Genomic DNA, 18,735 nt, shown 5'->3' with positions numbered 1-18,735 from the left:
GCTGTCTGTCCTGAGCCACGTTGTGCCCCCGCCGTAGGTCCATCAGCTGGGCTGTGAAGCCGTGACGCTGCTGCTGGAGCTGAACCCGGACCAGAGCAACCTGATGTACTGGGCTGTGGATCGCTGCTACACCGGTTCCAAGAGGGTGGCAGCCGGCTGCTTTAAAGCCATAGCGAACGTGTTCCAGAACAGGTACCCCAGATGCTGCTTTTTATCTTTTATTTGGTGCTCATTTTCCGTTTCCACTTGAATTCAGAGATGCTGAGCTCTAACAAACTTTAACCAGAATGAGGAGACTGACCGTCATGCGTTTGTTGTTGTACCGTTGGCCTTATAACAACCCAGCTGCCTCACGGGCTTCGTGGCCGCATGCCTGCATTCTTGCCCTTTTGTGCACCGTATTTATTAACTTGTGTGAAAGCCTCTAAACATTATTCGCCTAACATGTGAAATTTGTCCCTAGGGATTATCAGTGTGACACAGTGATGCTCCTCAATCTGATACTGTTTAAAGCAGCTGATTCTTCTCGAAGCATCTATGAAGTTGCTATGCAACTTTTACAGGTTTGTAAACAAATGTTAATTAAAATCTTTATTCTCAGGACTTAATGAAGCATAACAGTCTCTTCCTGCCTTGAAAGTATACTAATATTCAGCTTTATTTTTAATAGTGAGGTATGGCATCAGTTCCTGAAGATCATCTGAAAGAGAAGGCAAAGATAATATGGGCCACTTGAGTCTATAAGTAATACCAACTGTTCAGAGTATTGCAGAGGGATTATGCATATCACCCCTCACACACTCGTGTGTGCCTGCCTGTGTGTGTGCTAGCACTTACAAAAATTCTGTGGTCAGAGCTGTGTGTGTGTGTTAACTATTTCCATTCAGATAAGAATGTGAGTCAAATTTTTTTTGAGAACCATTGAAAGATAATTACCTCTTTTATGATAACCTTGTGTAATTTTCCTTTGTTAAGCTGAGAAATACAACCTAGGAAGTTAATTTGCCAAGCATGAATATATCATTATTATACAATGCGTAACTAATGGATAATGAGTTGAGGTTCTTTACTCTTTATCAAGGTTTAAGAGTAGGATTTAGGATGGAGGGGATTGGTGGGGGGTAAGTGGAGACAACTGTACTTGAGCAACAATAAAACCATTTTTGAAAAAAGAAGAATAGAATTCAAATAGATGCTAATTTTTCAAAGGGTTTGACATTGTAGTGATGCTGGTACAGACCGTCTTAGGAATTACACCCTAATGACTTCATTAAGAAGAAAGTTTGGGGGGCTGGGTGAAAAGGGTGAAGGGATTAAGTACTAGTTGGCAGTTACAAAATCATCACAGGGATGTAAAGAAAAGCACAAAGAAGATAATAAACAGTATTGTGAACACTATGTGTGATGCCAGGTAGGCATCACACACTTGAAATATTGAGGGGGCCACTTTATAAAGCATATGATTGTCTAATCATATGAAACTAATACAAAATAATGTTGAGTGTAAACTGTAATTGAACAAATAAAATTTTAAAAAAGAAAGTTCAGTAGTATAGCTCTTTGCATAATATAATGTCAAAAGAGTTTTGTTTATATTCAATACTTAATGTGTGATTAACCAAGATCTGTTTGAAGATTCTTTTTTCACTTATACATGTTTTATATAGTTATATTTTTGAACTGGAAAGTGGTAAATCTTTTTCAAGTAATTGTATATTAAGTCGCTGAAGTTCTTTTCAGACTGTGCTACTAACCCAAAACATTGCCATTGAACATAAGGAATGTAATGCCTTGTAAATAGTTAGAGACCTTTTGCCAACATTTATTGGAATTTGAAATTAACGTGAGATATTTTGCAATATATGTAACTATAATTTTTAAACTGGAATCTTTCTTGGGAGATTTCATTGTTTTTAATTGTAGCTGAAATTTAGAGGGCCCACAAAATCTTGAATTGATGGAATTGCATTCCTGTAGATCTTGGAACCGAAGATGTTTCGCTATGCTCACAAACTGGAGGTTCAGAGAACAGACGGAGTCCTCAGCCAGCTGTCCCCTCTGCCACATCTGTACTCTGTTTCATATTATCAGCTGTCGGAGGAATTAGCGAGGGCGTATCCTGAGCTAACTCTTGCCATATTCTCAGGTATGATCATCAAACTGGTTAGTAGTTTTTCTTGTTTAGCAATCATTTCTAAAAATCGGCTTTTAGGAAGTTTTAAATGTATGGAAACTTAGGTTGACTCGAAACAAAACATGTGTTTACATGAGAGATTTTTTTTTCTTTAATGAGAACTCAATACTGATCTATCATGATGTTTTGATGTCTTAATAATGAAGTCTTTACAGCACTTCTTACTTTTTCTTACGTTGCCCTTCCTTCTCCACTCTACCCAGCAAAAAAAAAAAAGTAGGACGGGTCTTCACATGTAATTTTAAAACATGTCTTGTCCTGGCTCGTGTGACTTAGTGGATCAAACACCAAAAGGTCACTGGTTCAATTCCCAGTCAGGGCATGTGCCTGGGTTGCGGGCCAGGTCCCCAGTTGGGGGCGCACAAGAGGCAACCACACATTGATCTTTGTCTCTCTTTCTTTCTCCCTCCCTCTCTCTCTAAAATAAATAAAATCTTTGAAAAATAAAATAATGGTGATTGTGCTTGTTTCAGCAGCACTTATACTAAAATAATGCAGGGATAACTATACAGATTTCTTTCTATAAGGAAAACCTCTCATCATAGGGCAAGGCCCTGCAGTACCTTAAGGAGAACTCCCAATAGGACCTCACATTTCTTTCTGGTCCAGTATCCTTTATTCGGGGACAACAAATATCCCTTCCAGGGTTTCCGAAACATCAGGGTGTGTGTCAGGCGAGACATCATATCTATGTGGTCTCCCAGGACTCAGATTTAGGAAAATTTTGGGGTCCATCTCATCTAACCTTCTGCCTAAAGAACACAGTATTGTAAATGCCCCCATAATGCCTTACCCTTTAACTAAAAAGTTTTAATTATAAGACAAAAATCTCTCAGTTGTTTTTCTTCTTTCCACCTGTAGCAAGATCTTGTTCTCGTCTGAGTACTGGATAGGCACCAAAACTGGCACCCAGGGGATGGCAGGGCTCTGCTGTGGGTCTTTTTCTTACATTAGTGCTCAAGACATAGTGGCCTTAGCTTCCTTGCATTTCTCTCCATAGTGCCTGTTTCAGCAGTGGAAATGGTTTGTTTCCCATGCTTAATTGACCCAGTGGGGAAAGATTAACCTAAATTCTCCTGTCAGTCAATTCTTAAAGCAGTTGGCCTGTGTGGGTTGCACTGGTGGATGGCAGCGATCAGGCCTCTCTTTTCCTACCTCCCGCCGTCCTGAAAGCCCTTCCAGGGAGCACGTGGATGGTCATCAGTGCAGCGTGGTAGCCACCCCGAACTCCAGCTTTGCTACCGCTCAGCTTCTTCGGGAGGCTCCTGAGCAGAACACAGCGGAGACCATTGGGGGCACGGGTCATGGAGTTGGTTGGGATGGCAGCTGGTCCTCCCGTAGCCCCAGCTCCCACATACACACTGACTTTGTCCCAGTGAGGATCTCCTCATTCAGCTACTTTCAGAGCTCCAGCTCTAATATTTCATGCTGCAGGCAATAACATCGATGTACTAACAGAAAGGATTCTTATAAAAAGTAGAATTGAGCCTGACTGTATGCAAGGCACTGGGACTGAGCACTTCTTTGGCACTGTATTGAATCTGCATAATAGCTCCACAAGGCAGCTACTTTTTCTTTTTTTTTTTCCTTGTTTCTTTTTTTCTTTTTTTTTTTTGAGAGAGAGAGAGAGATTGGACAAGGGAGGGAGAGAGGGGAAGAGAGGGAGAGAAATATTGGCCATTTGGCCCATAACCCAGGCTTGTGCCCTGGCTGGGAATTGAACCCATGACCCTTTGGTCCACAGGATGATGCTCAACCAACTGAGTTATACCAGCCAGAGCAAGGCAACTACTTTAGTTATCCTCTTTTTGCAGAATAATAAATTAAGGACAAATAGTTGACAGGCTGGCTCTAGGTCAGGCAGCTTGTATAGGGTAGAGCTGGGATTCAAACCCAGGTATTTGTGAATTCACTGAGCTTCCATATTTACTACTTCCAATGAGTAAATAAGTAACATGTAAATATAGGCAAAAGGGGTGAGGTGAGGAGAAAGAAGATTTTTATTTAAAGTGATATTTGGAAATTAAACAGTGTATAAAAACTTACGGGCTTTGGAATCAACCTTGTGTTTGGCTCCTCTGCTACTTGACCGGTCTGACCTCGGGCAGGTTAACGCTCTGCCCACCTCACAGGTGCGTCATGAGCATTAAATGAGGTGAGTGTGAAAGTAACAGGTGTGTCATAGGGTCTCCCCTAGACAGGACTCAAATGTGTGCAGTTCTTCATGGATCAGTTCAAGTACTCCACGTACACAGATTGTCTTTTATCTTACAGTTAGAGTCATTTATTGTGTTAAAAAGCCCATATTGTAAAATTTGTCATAATTACTTTACAGTTCAGTAGAGTTATGTATATTTACATTGTTCTGAAATACCCAGAAAGTTTTCGTCCTGCAGAACTGAAACTAAACTCTCTATCCACTATAGGAGAATGCCTTTTCCCTTTCCCCTTGCCGCTGGTCCCACCATTCTACTTTCCATTTAAGTAGAGTCGTGCATTATTTGTTTTTTTTTTTAATGACTGGCTTATTTCACTTAGCATACTGTCCTCAGTGTTCATCCATGTTGTAGCAAGTGACCGGCTGCCTTTTCAAGGCTCCCTAGTGTTCCATTGTATGTATGTACTGTGTTATGTGCATCCATTCATCTGTCGATGGACATTTGGGTGGTTTCCACTTCTTGGCTGTTGTGAATAGTGCAGCTGCGAACATGGGTGTGTAGATACCTTTCTGAGACCCTGCCTTCAGTTGAAGAAGTGGAATTGCCGGATGGTGTGGTAGTTATGTTTTTAGTTTTCCGAGGAGCCCTGTACTCTCTGCTATGTTGGTTGCACCATTTTATATACAGTCCTTCCAACTGTACAAACATGTATTTTATCTTAACCACCAAAGGTGTTTCATATAAAAAGAAAGAATGTGATATATGTTAGCTTTAATGTTCTTTATGATGTCATCAAAGTCAAAATTATTAGGAGAAATAGTACTCATAGTTTTTAAATGGAATGAATAAAATCTGGCTTCCTGTTCTTGAAGATTGATATGTTGAAATTAATCACAAATCAAAGAAAAGCAACATTATATCAGTTGTCCCATCTTTTGGCCCTTTTAAATTACAGAGATAAGCCAGAGAATTCAGACCGCTCACCCGGCTGGGAGGCAGGTGATGCTGCACTACCTGTTACCGTGGATGAACAACATCGAGCTGGTGGACCTGAAACCTCTGCCTGCGGCGAGGCGGCATGATGAAGACGAAGATGACTCCTTAAAGGACCGAGAACTTATGGTGACGAGCAGGCGCTGGTTACGAGGAGAAGGCTGGGGATCCCCACAAGCCACTGCGATGGTTTTGAACAATCTGATGTACATGACAGCGAAGGTGAGATGGGTCTGTATTTGCAGTTGGCGCACAGAATTACTGAGTTAAGAGGAGTAAACAAGGTTAGAAACAGAGAAGACGTTAGATAATCCTGTGATAGCCAAACAAATATGAATTAAAAATTCCTATCTCTAAAAAAAAAAACTTCTCATCAGATATAAATATCTTCTTGGAGAGGGATTAAAATCATAAGTAATTACAGTCATGCACCACCTAATGGCATGAATACATTCTGAGAAATTCATCATTAGGCAGTTTTGTTGTTCATGAACATTGTGGAATGTTTCTTACACAAATCTAGGTGGTATGTAGCCCACTACACACCTAGACTGGACGGTATGTCCTACTGCTTCTAGGCTCCCAGCCTGTACCACATGTTACTGTGCACACCAACATGAGATTAAAGCAAGCAATGAAGAGACACGGTAAACACGAGATGTGTGAGGTTGCTGTTGGCATAACACAGCACACGGTTTTACAGCAAACTTTTTTTTAATAAGTAGAAAGCGTACACTCTAGAGTGATGATAAAAAGTATATTAAATACATAAGCCAGCAACATAATTCTTTGTTATCATTATCAAGCATTGCATAATTGTACGAGGTCTGTCCAGAATAAGTCCAGCCATTGTTAATATAACAAGAACAGTTTGCACAACATTGATGTAACCTGGCAGCCAAGGAGAGTGGACTGGAATGCGCATGTGTGAGCAATGATGACTTCACTGTACTAGTCAGTGGGGGCATTAGACGCCATTGAGTGAGCATGTGTACAGTGTGGCTGTAGCATTCACAATGACTGAGTGGGTAGAAAAATAAATCTGCATCAGATTTTGTATTGAGCTTGAGCATTCCTTCATGGAAACTATTTGGATGATTCAAAAGGCCACAGCTCTGGGCAACTGGTGATTGGCAGCTTCATCATGACAACACTCCTGCATCACATCTTATGCAGTGTTTTTTGGCGAAATATCAAATCACCCAAGTGACTCAGCCCCCTTCAGCCCATATTTGGTTGGGAGAACTGTGTGAGGTCCCAAGGTGCCTACTTTGAAGGAGACTAAGTCATCATTGTCCTATGTACAGTGTTTCTTGTATCTTTATCTTCTTCAATAAATGTCTCTATTTTTCATATTACCTGGCTGAGTACCTTCTGGACAGACCTCATAGGTGCAATACTTCTATGCCACTGTCAGCATAGTAGGTGTGTTTACACGAGCATCTCCACAAACACATGAGTAATGCATTGTGCTACAGTGTTATGATGTTATGGCAGCAACGTGACTAGGCAGTAGGGGCTTTTGGTTCCAATATAATCTTACGGGGGCCACTGTCAAGATCATGTGGTATGTATGTATGGTCTGTCATTGACTGAAACATCATCATGCAGTGCCTGACTGGAATGGTACCTATGTTCAAATGTGTTGAAGGAAATGATTATTCCTCTAAAGTATGGAAAAGATCAAAGCTGTCCGTAAAAACATTTTCAAATAGTTCATGATGTGACAAGTGTTAGTACATAATAGACAGTCTTCACTGAAACATTTGCTGTGTTTCCTGCATGTAGTACGGTGACGAGCTGGCCTGGTCGGAGATGGAGAACGTGTGGACCACACTTGCAGATGGCTGGCCCAAAAACCTGAAAATAATTTTGCATTTTTTGATCAGCATTTGTGGAGTGAATAGTGAACCAAGCCTCTTGCCTTATGTATGTATTAAAATTCATTTAACTTTTTTAACATATACATATTTTTTAATGGTGTCTTGTAATATCAGAGTATAGCCATCAGCAGATCAGCAGAGGCAAAGCAGGGCCAGGAAAAGAACAGTCAGAAAAGAGCACACGAATGTGTTCATTGACCATGGAATGAATATTATTGGCTGGGTTCTCTTCTGGGTTCTGGGTATTATAATCTGATGGGTGATACAGATTTTATTCATTTCTTATTTATTTAATGAGTAAGTCAGTAATTTAATAAAATCCAGCCATGGTAAGGGCTACAGAGGAAAATTGCAGACAACTGAGAGTGAATAACCTTGGAACCACAAACTTCTGGGATGGTTAGAGATTACCTTCAAGAGAAAGTGATATTGAAGCAGAGACCGGAAAAATAGAGTTTGTTAGGCAGGTGCTGACCTTGGGGTATGAGAGCAAGATGGTAAGTCAGAGCTCAGTGTCTATAGAATTGTGCCCAAAACTTCTGGCAGCAAGGGAAGGCTTGGTAAGAGGTGTACAGGGAAGAATAAAATAGTCTTTTCCTTCTACGGAGGAAAGTAATCCTTAAATATGCTCAAGTTAAAAAAATAGGAACCTGTCAAACATGCATGTGAATATATGCACATGCATGCAAACACGTTTGTGTGCATGTAGATACAGCTATCAATCACACAGCAGCATCTCCTAAAAGTATGTTCCACAGAAGACTATCTCTGCAGAACATTGCCCTGGAACTTCTTACAGATCCTACTTTTTTTAAAAGTTTTTTTTTTTATTGATTTGAGAGAGACAGACAGACAGACATCGATTTGTTGTTCCACTTACTTATGCATTTACTGTGTGATTCTTGTATGTGCCCTGACTGGGAATAGAACCCACAACCCAGGCATATTGGAACAGCGCTCTAACCAACTGAGCTACCCGGCCAGAGCCAGATCCTACTTTAAAAAAACCATTTAATAGCTTTGCTTTACCCAGCATTCCCCAAGTTAACCCAATTACTGAAAACATTGTTCTGGAGGCCTGTCACTGAGAAGCACAAAGAGCAAGGACAGTTTGTGGTACAGAATGGCACGATCCCACGTTACTTCTCTGAACATCAGGTGCCCTGCCCTGAAGTCATGCCGACCCCTTGCTGTCCCGCTCGCATGCCGTGCCTTCCTACCTTGGGGCCTTTGCACTTACTTTTCTCTCGTGTCCTCAATAACCACATTGAGGGCATGACTCCTTCACCTACTTTGGGTCTTTCCTCAAATGTCCATTGGCATTGAGACCTTTGCTGGTTCATTTTGTCAAAAACTCTAAATGCCCTGCCCCCACACAAGGTTCTTCATTTTTCTTTCCCTGCTTTGTTGATTTTCCTAGCACTGATCATTATCAAACATGTACAAGGTGGGGCAACAGTAGGCTTACCAGGGGGTGGGGGGGTAAGGGAGGGGAAAGGAGAGAGGAAGGGCGGTGGAAATAGACTTGACTTGGGGTGATGAACACATAGTACAATATTCAGATGGTGTGTTGTAGAACTATATACCTCAAATCTGTATAATTTTATTAACCAGTGACACCCCAATAAATTCAAAAAAGAAAGGAGCCATATTTAATGACAATAATTTCTTTTCTTCCTTTTTATTAAACTTATTGGTTGACACTGGCTAATAATTATATAGGTTTCAGGCACACAATTCCGTAACACACCATCCGTATACTGTGTTGTGTGTTCGCCACCCCAAGTCACGTGTCCATCCATCACCATTTATCCCCCCTAAATAGTTTCTTAATTATCATCTTTTAAATCACTTATTATAGGCTGGGCATAGTACAAGTACTTCATGTACATTATTTCATTTAATTCTCAGTATAAAGCTGTGAGTTTGGTAAGATTACCACACTTTTACAGATGAAGAAAACAAGACAGGAACTAGAGTCATTTCCCCAAAGTCACACAGCCGTTTAGCATTATCACACGACAGAGCTGGAGTTCCAGCCCAGGTCTGTCTGTGAGAAAGGGGTGAAAATGTCTTGGAAAGGCAGAGGAGTTGGGGGAGGGGGTGGGCCTCCAGGACTTGACAGGAGCGGGCGGCAGATTCCACTCCCAGGTCTTTGCCCTCTGACGGAACAAAGGCACAGGGAGGCAGCACTGCGGCTGGAAGGTCAGAGGGGACTGAACAGGAGAACAGGGGATTCGCAAACAGAGCAGGTCGGACAGACAAGGAGCTGTGGGTAGGGAAGTCGGTTACCTGTGGGTAAGCTTCGTAAGACTTTTGGTATGATAGAATGAAGCTTGTTTTAAGATTTCTGCAGAGGTTATATAAAGAAGAGCTTCTCACATGTGTGTGCATACAGATCATCTGGGGATCTTGTTCTGGTTCTGATTCCGGAGGTGGGGTAGGGCCTGAGATTTAATGTTTGTAGCAAGTTCCCAGATGATGGCTGTGCTGCTAGGGCCACATTTTGAGTAGTAAGGATAAAAGTACGGGGAAACATACATATAATGCATACTACTGAAATTTTTTCACTTATTAACTTATGCTGTGTACTAGGCATTTTTACAGTACTTTTATGTATCTTATTTAACCCTAACAGCTAGATGAAGTCGGTGCTATTGTCCCCATTTTGCAGAAGGGAAAACTGAGAGTATCTTTCCAGCTTACATAGCTAGTAAGTGTTAGATCCACATTCCAATCCAGGCTGTGTGATTTGAGTTCAGTTTAGTTCTAGACCCTTTTTTAATCACTGCTCTGTACTGCTGGGTTGAATACAGAGAAGAAGAAGGCAGAATAAAAGGTAAATCCTAGGTTTGAAGGCTACCTGACTAAAATAAGAGGGCAACTTGGGATGATATTGATTAAAATTTTTCCATTAAGAAGTAAACATTTTTAGCCCTGGCTGGCGTAGCTCAGTGGATTGAGTGCGGGCTGCAAACCAAAGTGTCGCAGGTTTGATTCCCAGCCAGGGTACATGCCAGGGTTGTAGGCCATGGCCCCCAGCAACTGCACATTGATGTTTCTCTCTCTCTCTCTCTCTTTCTCCCTCCCTTCCCTCTCTAAAAATAAATAAGTAAAATCTTAAAAAAAAAGAAGTAAACATTTTTATAGGAAAGCAATTATGTTTTGCTCTTCTTTAAAAAAAAAAGCAAAAATGTAAAAGAAGTAGTTAATGTGGAAACCATTAGTATTTCCAGGTCATTCTAATATGATATCAATATAATGTTGAGGGTGAGAGGGAGGATAGTGTTTATACAGCTGATTAATTGATGTCTTATTGCTGGTCAATGTTATATTCAAATTTAAAATGGAACTTACTATGATAAAATTTGTTTCGACAAATTTATGAAGTAAAACTGTTGCTTTTTCTTTTCTGAATGATTTCTTTGTGACAGGTGAAGAAGGTTATTGTGTATTTAGGTAGAGATAAAACAATGCAGTTGCTAGAAGAGCTGGTGGGTGAACTACAGCTGACCGACCCTGTCAGTTCGGGGGTCACTCACATGGATAATCCCCCCTACTATCGCATCACTTCCAGCTACAAAATCCCTTCTGTCACCTCAGGTGAGAAGTTAGCTACAACTGATTACCTTGTCTCAGAAGAGAACCTTTCCTTGGTGGTTCATTCCAGCAAGTGTTTGCTTTAAGCACCATCAAAACAAAAGCAGACGAGTCATGTATTGTTGCTAACTTGATATTTTGTAAATCCTCTTATGAGTAGAGAAATTTGACAGTGTAAGGATTTTTAATATTACAAAAGGAAGCACATTTCCATGCTCATTTAGAAGCAGAATACAGATTTATATATCCTTACATTCATTTTAATGAATAAAATTAATGTTAAATATAGAAAATGCTTACTCTTTGAAATTTTACTCTGTAATTCTATATTTAAGTTTTTGAGCAAATACTATATTCGTATCCAATTTTATGAGTGTATATACAGGGTCCGGCAGAGTAAGGCCTGTTTGAATGTGGTTGGTGGGGTAATAATATGGGTGTAATAATTTATAGTTCTAATTTGAACACTTCACCTAAACTGTCATTTGGTGTGCTTGAGTGTGATATTGTTATGTTACAGAACTACATGCATATGATTTTGTAATAAAAGATATAGTATTAAATTGGGGGCATTATTTTTGCCAGTTCCTGCATATATACTCATATATTATAGTTATTATAATTTTGGCATATTAATAATATCTGCATAATGAGAAATCTTTTACATCTTTATCATTTGCTTTTTGTCATCTATTTTTATCTCAGACTTTTTGTTTACTTAGGGGATTTCTAATAATGCTTCTATTGAATTTTCTATATCTGTAAGAATGTTTTTATTCCAGAAAGTATTTTTTATTTAATCAGAATTTCTTTAGGAATGCTCTGTTCATGTTTCATGGTTGACCTGTCTACTTCTCTACCTGATAAAGTTGTCTTCTCCCAGCAAAAGTTCCTATTTTCTCTATGCTGCTGTTTGTTTTGATTTATCTTGGTAAAAGCTTTCCTCAAGGGCCTACCAATTCTAGGTCTGTCTTTTCATAAAGAGTGGAGTACTAAAAAGCTAATTGGATGTCCTGTAGATATACACGGAACTTACTGATTCTGTCATTTGTTATACAGTGATTTCATTGGTGCAAGTGTCTACAGGTCCTTTCTCTTGCACTAATCAGATTACCCAGACAAAACTACTGGTCATTGTCTAAAGGCGAGGGTGTCCGGGTATGTGTAGATACACACAGACACACACCATAGTCTTCAAGCCGCCTTGTAGCCCCACAGGGTAAGAAGATGGCAGGGGGCACAGCCTCAAATTTTAGTATGTATGTTCTCAGTGAGGCCCCTATTCTCAGTGAAGCACCTTCTCCATCAACGGGGCATAGTATGCCCTCATCCGCATATCTTCTGATTTAGTCTCAGGAGGCAGGGGGACAGACCTTGGGGGGACCAGCTACTACTGAAATAGATTTTCAACCCATCCTGCCATTTTTAGCACCGCCTACTCCCTTCCAGAAGTACTTGATGCCACTCTTTTCTGAGCCTTTTGAAGGTTCAGCAACATAGATATGGCAGCTTCTTGGTTTCCTTCACTACCAGCTTAGGATTGAGCCTTAACACAATTGACTTCTTGTCCATTTGTTTTCTGACATCAAAATTTTGTCCTTATTGTCTCCTTTCCTTCTTGGTCATGATGAGTACATTCTTTTTTTAAAAATTACTTTGCTCTAAGCCCTAGCTGGCGTAGCTCAGTGGATTGAGCGCGGGCTGGGAATCAAAGTGTCCCAGGTTCAATTCCCAGCCAGGGTACATTCCTGGGTTGCAGGCCATAACCCCCAGCAACTGCACATTGATGTTTCTCTCTCTCTCTCTCTCTCTCTCTCTCTCTCTCTCTCTCCTCCCCCTCCCTCCCTTCCCTCTCTAGAAATAAATAAATAAAATCTTTAAAAATATATTTTAAAAAATTGAGATATAATTTGCAAAAAAAAATTACTTTGCTCTCATACTAGTGGAGTTTTGACATCTGTAATTTGATGTCTTTTGTCCTTATTAAGGTATCCTGGGTTTCACATGCACAGCTAATACTTTATTTCTGATTATAGGAACTACTTCCAGTAGCAATACAATGGTGGCCCCCACCGACGGCAGTCCTGATAACAAGCCCATGAAAGAGACTGTTGAGGAGAGGTGAGCACTTCTCTGCTCGCCATTGGCCTTTCGGTTTGACAGACACTGATTGTCGTCAGAGCAAATGATAATTTCTCCATTGGAATATATGTTTCATGGTGGTAGGATTCTGGTGAAAAAATATATTCCCCTTTTAGGAATTTTCCACATTGGCTCCTTCAGCATCAAAGATGCCGACATGCTACACTTTTATATGAATAGAATTGGCGGAGTATGGTCAACCACTAATTGTATTGCTTTACATTTTTAAACTTTTCAAAATGGATATTTCTTCCACCTATAAAAATAGGTTTCACCAGAACACTGTTACCACAACAATTTAAGAAAAATTTCATGTAAAAATAATTGACTTTAAAGCTTAAGCTTTTGAATTGTGAGGTAGAAGTTAATATATATCATGGTAAACTTTTGTTAATATTTTGAATACTGTGTGCTTACTTAAACATAGAAAGTGTAATATGAAGTACAAATACTGTTTTGCTGTGAACTGTGACTAACCACAATGATCATTCCCATAGCTATGTGCACCTGGACATCTACAGTGGACTGAACAGCCATTTAAATCGTCAGCATCACAGACTAGAATCTCGATATAGCAGCAGCTCTGGAGGATCTTATGAAGAAGAAAAAAGTAATAAATTCCAAATGTGTTTTTGTAACTGCAATGGCGAGATGTATTATTAATTCTGTCAATGCTAATATATTCTTTCAGTAAATTGTTTTTAGGAAGAGTATTTAACTGCCACTAGTGGTGTTCCAACACAACCTGAAATGTCTTGATTTTAAGAAACGGTATAAGCTGGCAGGGGGTATGGTTAAAAGCCCGGGTTCCCTGCAGATAAAGTAAAAGGAAGTTAAGAATTAGTTCTCAGAAAGCATCATGGAACTGACACTGGCAACAGGCTTCTCATTTAAAGAGGTTTGCTCTTTCTTCATGGACTCCCATTTTATTAGAGCTCTCCCTTGCAATTGCAGAGTGAATAGTTTACCCAAGTTTGCTGTAACACTGAGGTAGGGTCAGATAGAAGCCCACGTCCTCAGACAGGGAAGGGACCCTGAGGATGATCTGGTTTAATCTCTTCATTGTGCACATGATGGAACTGAGGTCCAGAGAGGTTAAGTGACTTACCCACGTCACACAGAATTCACATTTTCTGATGGCATTCTTTACCACGCCCTGCAGCCCCCCTGGGGTAGAGCAGATTTCCTGTTAAGATGGGTTTGTGTTGGCGCTCTCTCAGGAAATTCAGAATTGAGTAACATACCAGAAGGCCCTTGTTACAAGGCAGCTTCACCTATCATGTGGTTACACGACTTGGACGTCAATTATGGGATAATGAGGAAATGCTGATGTAGTTTCACTTTGACGTAAAGGACGGAACCTGAATCAATATCTCTTTCTCTCTGATTTGCTTAATTTGATAATATCTATGCCAGGTCTTCCTAGTAAATAAATGTCAAAATAGTAGGAAATTATTTTTATCACTTTCCAATGCTATAAATAGTTGGTGTCTTACTAGAGTTTGCTTATATGGGCAGAAAATAGATGGTGTAGAAAATGAGATCATTTTATTTTGATAGGTGACTCAATGCCACTTTATTCTAATTGGCGGCTGAAAGTGATGGAGCATAATCAAGGAGAGCCACTACCCTTCCCACCAGCTGGAGGCTGCTGGTCACCACTGGTGGATTACTTGCCTGAAACGTCATCACCTGGATTACCTCTTCACAGGTGGACTACAGCCTCATTCCTATCTCATACGAGCCAAATTCTGCTTAACACTTTGAGCTTTCCTTATGCTATCTGAGAACACAGAATAAAAGCAATCTTCTTTCTTTAAATACTGCAACAAATTACATCACTGTGTTTAGATTTTAATAAATCTAAACACTTAGAATTCTAACTGTACGTGATTAATACTATTAAATGTAATTGTGCTGCTGTTTTTCTGGGTGTCTGGCATAGTTACTTGACCTTTCTGGGACCCAGTTACTACATCTGGAAAATATGATTTGATGGTAGTAGGCACTATTATTTTGAGTTAAATTGAATTTTATTGAACAGAATTGTGGTAAAATGCATTTTTTCAAAATGTACTTTTCAATATGCACCAAACACATATAGAACACCTACTATGTGGCAATCAGTGTGCTAGGTCTCAGGGTTGCAGATGAAGAAAATATAGCCCTTGGCTTCAAGGAGCCCTTAGCAGATGGGTTTTTTCTAAAACTGTCACTTAACAGTTTCTTGGGCTGTATTTCTTTTCCTCTGTTTTTCTTGAGAAGTTGTGTTTTTTCCATAAAATACAATATGAGAGTCTTCAGGTGATCCGGATAAGAGTGTCTCTAGGTTTGCTCTGGTAAAACAGTAATAACACTCTCATTCGTCATAGGTGTAACATAGCAGTGATCCTTTTGACTGACCTGATCATTGATCACAGTGTGAAGGTGGAATGGGGAAGCTACCTCCATCTTCTTCTTCATGCAATATTTCTAGGTAATAATATTTGATTCTAATTCCTTCATTTTTTATTGTTGTGATAATTGAAACAAAGTTTCTACGTGTTTGTTTCTGGTGTGTGTGTGTGTGTGTGTGTGTGTGTGTGCGCGCGCACTACTTCCATGACAGTTTTTACCATGATTCTTAATCTAGGGGTGTTATCCCCATTCCAAACTTCTGGCCCCTCCCGCTGACCCATAAATACACAGGCCCTCTAGCAGGGAAGGTTCCGTAGCTGTAGCAAGAGTCGAGTTAATTTACCTCTGGGTTGGAAACTTTCAGAGTGGATGGAAACTTGAACAGGGTTCTAAGAGTTTCCCAGAAAGGTGATTGGCTTGTGGACAGTCTGATTGTTATAGCTGAGACTCCGATGTGCCTTCTGCAGTGAAGAGTGGGGTCCTTCAGATCAGCAGGGCCCTTGTTGCTCGTAGGCTTGGTGTCTTGAAGCAGGTCAGGGTGGCCATCTTCTCCTAAGTTTTCCTAATTAGGCACATTTTTATGTGCGTTACTTCATTCCTTTGGTAATCAAGCATCTACTGACTTTCTGTTGTGTGCTGGGCACAAAGGGTGTTTGCCTTTTTAAACCCGTTTACATCTAGTGTTAGGTAGCACAGTAATTTCTAAAATTGCTACATTTTAGACATAAAACACACTGCAAACTGACTTTGATCCTGCCCGGTTCTGTAGGACGGAAGGCTGTTGTGAAAGGGTGCATAAGCCATACACCGATAAAAAAACTTAGCGTATCATCTTCTACCACATATTTTATATAATTCCTGCATTTCTTTGAAATGCGAGTTTGGTAACGAGAATACTCCTTATTTCTCTTTGTTGATAGCTGTTTTCTGCTCTTTTTAGGGTTTGACCACTGCCACCCTGAGGTGTATGAACATTGCAAGCGCCTGCTTCTGCACTTGCTCATAGCGATGGGACCCAACAGTAACATCCGAACTGTTGCCTCTGTCCTTCTCAGGAACAAGGAGTGCGGCGAGCCCAGGGCGCTCACCGTCAGACACGCCGCACACCTCGACTCCACCTTCCCAGGTACTTCCCCAACGCGGCATCGTGCAGTAAAGGAAGTTAAACCACTGACAGTTGAAATACTGAGCACATTTTTTTTAAATGTAGTTTTATTATTTTAAGTACCATTGATATTTTTTATCAAGCAGTAAGAGAAGGAATTAGATTTGGAATAATCGAGTCTGTATTGCCTTGGGAGGATCTTTGTCATGGAAATTTTAAGTTATAAATATGTAAGATCAAGGTATAATGAAAGAGAGCTTGATTTATTAACCACTAGTTATGAAAAAGATGAACTTTATTAAAATTTTTTATTCACTTGATTGTATTTATTGCATTTTAAATGTTATACATTTTTATTGTATTACTTGCTCAGACATCTTTATTAAACTTTATAACTAAAAAAATTTAAGTAAATAAATAAAATGTATATACTTTGAAGTATATTAAGTTCCAAATCACGCATTTTGAAGTACTGAAGTCCAAATTAATGAAACTTTAATATAAAATTTATTTCACTGTTGATGTAAATAATTTTTTACTTTGAAAGTTATATTTATTTCTGTCCTAATAACCACAACTTATTTAGTCCATTCATTAGTATTTGTGGGTTGGTAATAGATGGTCTAGGAGGTAATTGTTTTCAAAACCTGAAATGAAATTACTTTTTAAGTTAAAACCAAGTTATTTACTGAATATCTTATACTTAGTGAAACAACAATTGTTAGGAAATTTATTCACCATTAAGACTGTGATTAAAAAGGAACAGAATGAAGTTTACTGCCCTTTCATGTTACAGCATCTTTATTCAAAAGGTGTCTGTTTCTGTTGGTTTTTAAGGCTCCTTTTGCCATTTTCTAAAGATGGGTATTAGTACAATAATAACCTTTAAAATTATTTAACAATTGATATAAATATTGCAAATAGAATTTAAAATTGTCTTTCTGTAAAGAAAATTAATCAGAAGGTATAGACGCCTTTCCATAAGAAATTAAAAATCCGTTCACATCACAGAAATGTGACTGACTTAATAAATGTGGAAGAAGTATTGATACAATTAAAGATTGTGAAAATTGCCACTTCCACCTTCATCAGCAGATGGCACCAGAGGACTGTACAATAAATTCTAATATTTGGCCAAAAAATCCATTTATTTTTTTCCATAAAATAAAAGACACATTTTTCATTTTCACCAATAGCTTCACTAATTTGTGTATTTTTTGTGTGTGAGCTGTCTCCTGCATGGTTTAATGCTGATTGTTCTCAATTAATGTCTCAATTTGATCGCTATCAACTTTACCTGGTCTGACCTGGAAAAATCCCAGCGCGAAATTTCACACACTACTTCTGACATATTTGATCAGTCATAGCACCTTCTCCATACACTGCACAAATCTTTTTTTTTTTTTGCATTTTTACCTCTCTTGAAATAATAAAGCATAATATGCCAAAAATGTCATATATTTTCTTCTACCTATTAAAATAGCTATACAAAAATTCACCAATTTTGATGTTTTTTTAAATGCACGTTGCTTCGACAGCTGTCATGATACCACCTAACAAAATTGTTTCAATTGAAGTTAAAGACAGTGAAGCACTAATAGAGCCATCTTATGGAAAAACCAAATGAACTTTTTGGCCAACCCAGTGGCTACATTAATAATAGGCTGTGAAATAATGTTTGCCCAAAAACCTCACTTGGTGTAATTTGGTGCTTATGAGCCTCCGACAGAAGGAGAGCCGAGTCTCTCCCATGCCCCCTGTGATCTGTAAGGAATGGTAGTTCAATTTAATGAGTATTGTGTGAGACTCTCTTATGTTTGGCATTCACGACCATCGTTCTCTTCCAGCAGGTGTTAGTGATTTTATACCTGATTACCAGCCCTCCCCTATGACTGACTCAGGGCTTAGCTCAAGTTCTACCTCTTCTAGTATCAGCTTAGGAAACAACAGCACGGCCATTTCGCATCTGCACACCACCATCCTCAACGAGGTCGACATCCCCGTAGAGCAGGACGGAAAAGTCAAAACCCTCATGGAATTCATCACCTCGAGGTAAAGTGGCACCTCTGGTCATTCCAGCAGCAGTCGTTTGTTAAGTCGTTCTTTCACTTGTCAGCTACAGGGAACCTTGTTTTTTCTCCTGAGGTGCCGTTGATTAGAAATACACCAGTTTGTATTGTGCAACGTTAATAAGATTATGGCGCACCAAAGACTTTCTTCTTTTGCCTTCACACCATTATACCCAAGAAGGGCCTTACTTGT

The 18,735-nt window shown here is 39.5% G+C and overlaps 1 protein-coding gene across 13 annotated transcripts in view; it reads left to right on the top strand.

The window, feature by feature from the left end:
* Positions 1 to 18,735, top strand: part of FRYL (FRY like transcription coactivator) — a 240,210-nt gene that overhangs the window by 173,486 nt on the left and 47,989 nt on the right. For 11 of the 13 annotated variants that reach the window (XR_006785141.1, XM_045833907.1, XM_045833905.1 and 8 more), the window contains 12 exons: positions 38 to 192; positions 464 to 563; positions 1,978 to 2,146; positions 5,309 to 5,568; positions 7,135 to 7,275; positions 10,664 to 10,832; positions 12,866 to 12,950; positions 13,469 to 13,581; positions 14,532 to 14,682; positions 15,344 to 15,447; positions 16,309 to 16,494; positions 18,321 to 18,525. Coding sequence is in view for 12 of the 13 variants with exons in the window: in XM_045833907.1 (XP_045689863.1) it covers positions 38 to 192; positions 464 to 563; positions 1,978 to 2,146; positions 5,309 to 5,568; positions 7,135 to 7,275; positions 10,664 to 10,832; positions 12,866 to 12,950; positions 13,469 to 13,581; positions 14,532 to 14,682; positions 15,344 to 15,447; positions 16,309 to 16,494; positions 18,321 to 18,525 (1,838 nt within the window). In the remaining variant the exon portion in view is untranslated. The remainder of the gene's footprint in view (positions 1 to 37; positions 193 to 463; positions 564 to 1,977; positions 2,147 to 5,308; positions 5,569 to 7,134; positions 7,276 to 10,663; positions 10,833 to 12,865; positions 12,951 to 13,468; positions 13,582 to 14,531; positions 14,683 to 15,343; positions 15,448 to 16,308; positions 16,495 to 18,320; positions 18,526 to 18,735) is intronic. The other 2 variants (XM_045833908.1, XM_045833897.1) reach the window with 1 other exon arrangement.

Source organism: Phyllostomus hastatus, unplaced genomic scaffold, assembly GCF_019186645.2.
Source record: "Phyllostomus hastatus isolate PE091 unplaced genomic scaffold, TTU_PhHast_1.1 phas_contig_196, whole genome shotgun sequence".
Lineage (NCBI taxonomy): Eukaryota > Metazoa > Chordata > Mammalia > Chiroptera > Phyllostomidae > Phyllostomus > Phyllostomus hastatus.
The sequence above is the reverse complement of the archived record's forward strand: the minus strand, read 5'-3'. Positions and strand labels throughout refer to the sequence as shown.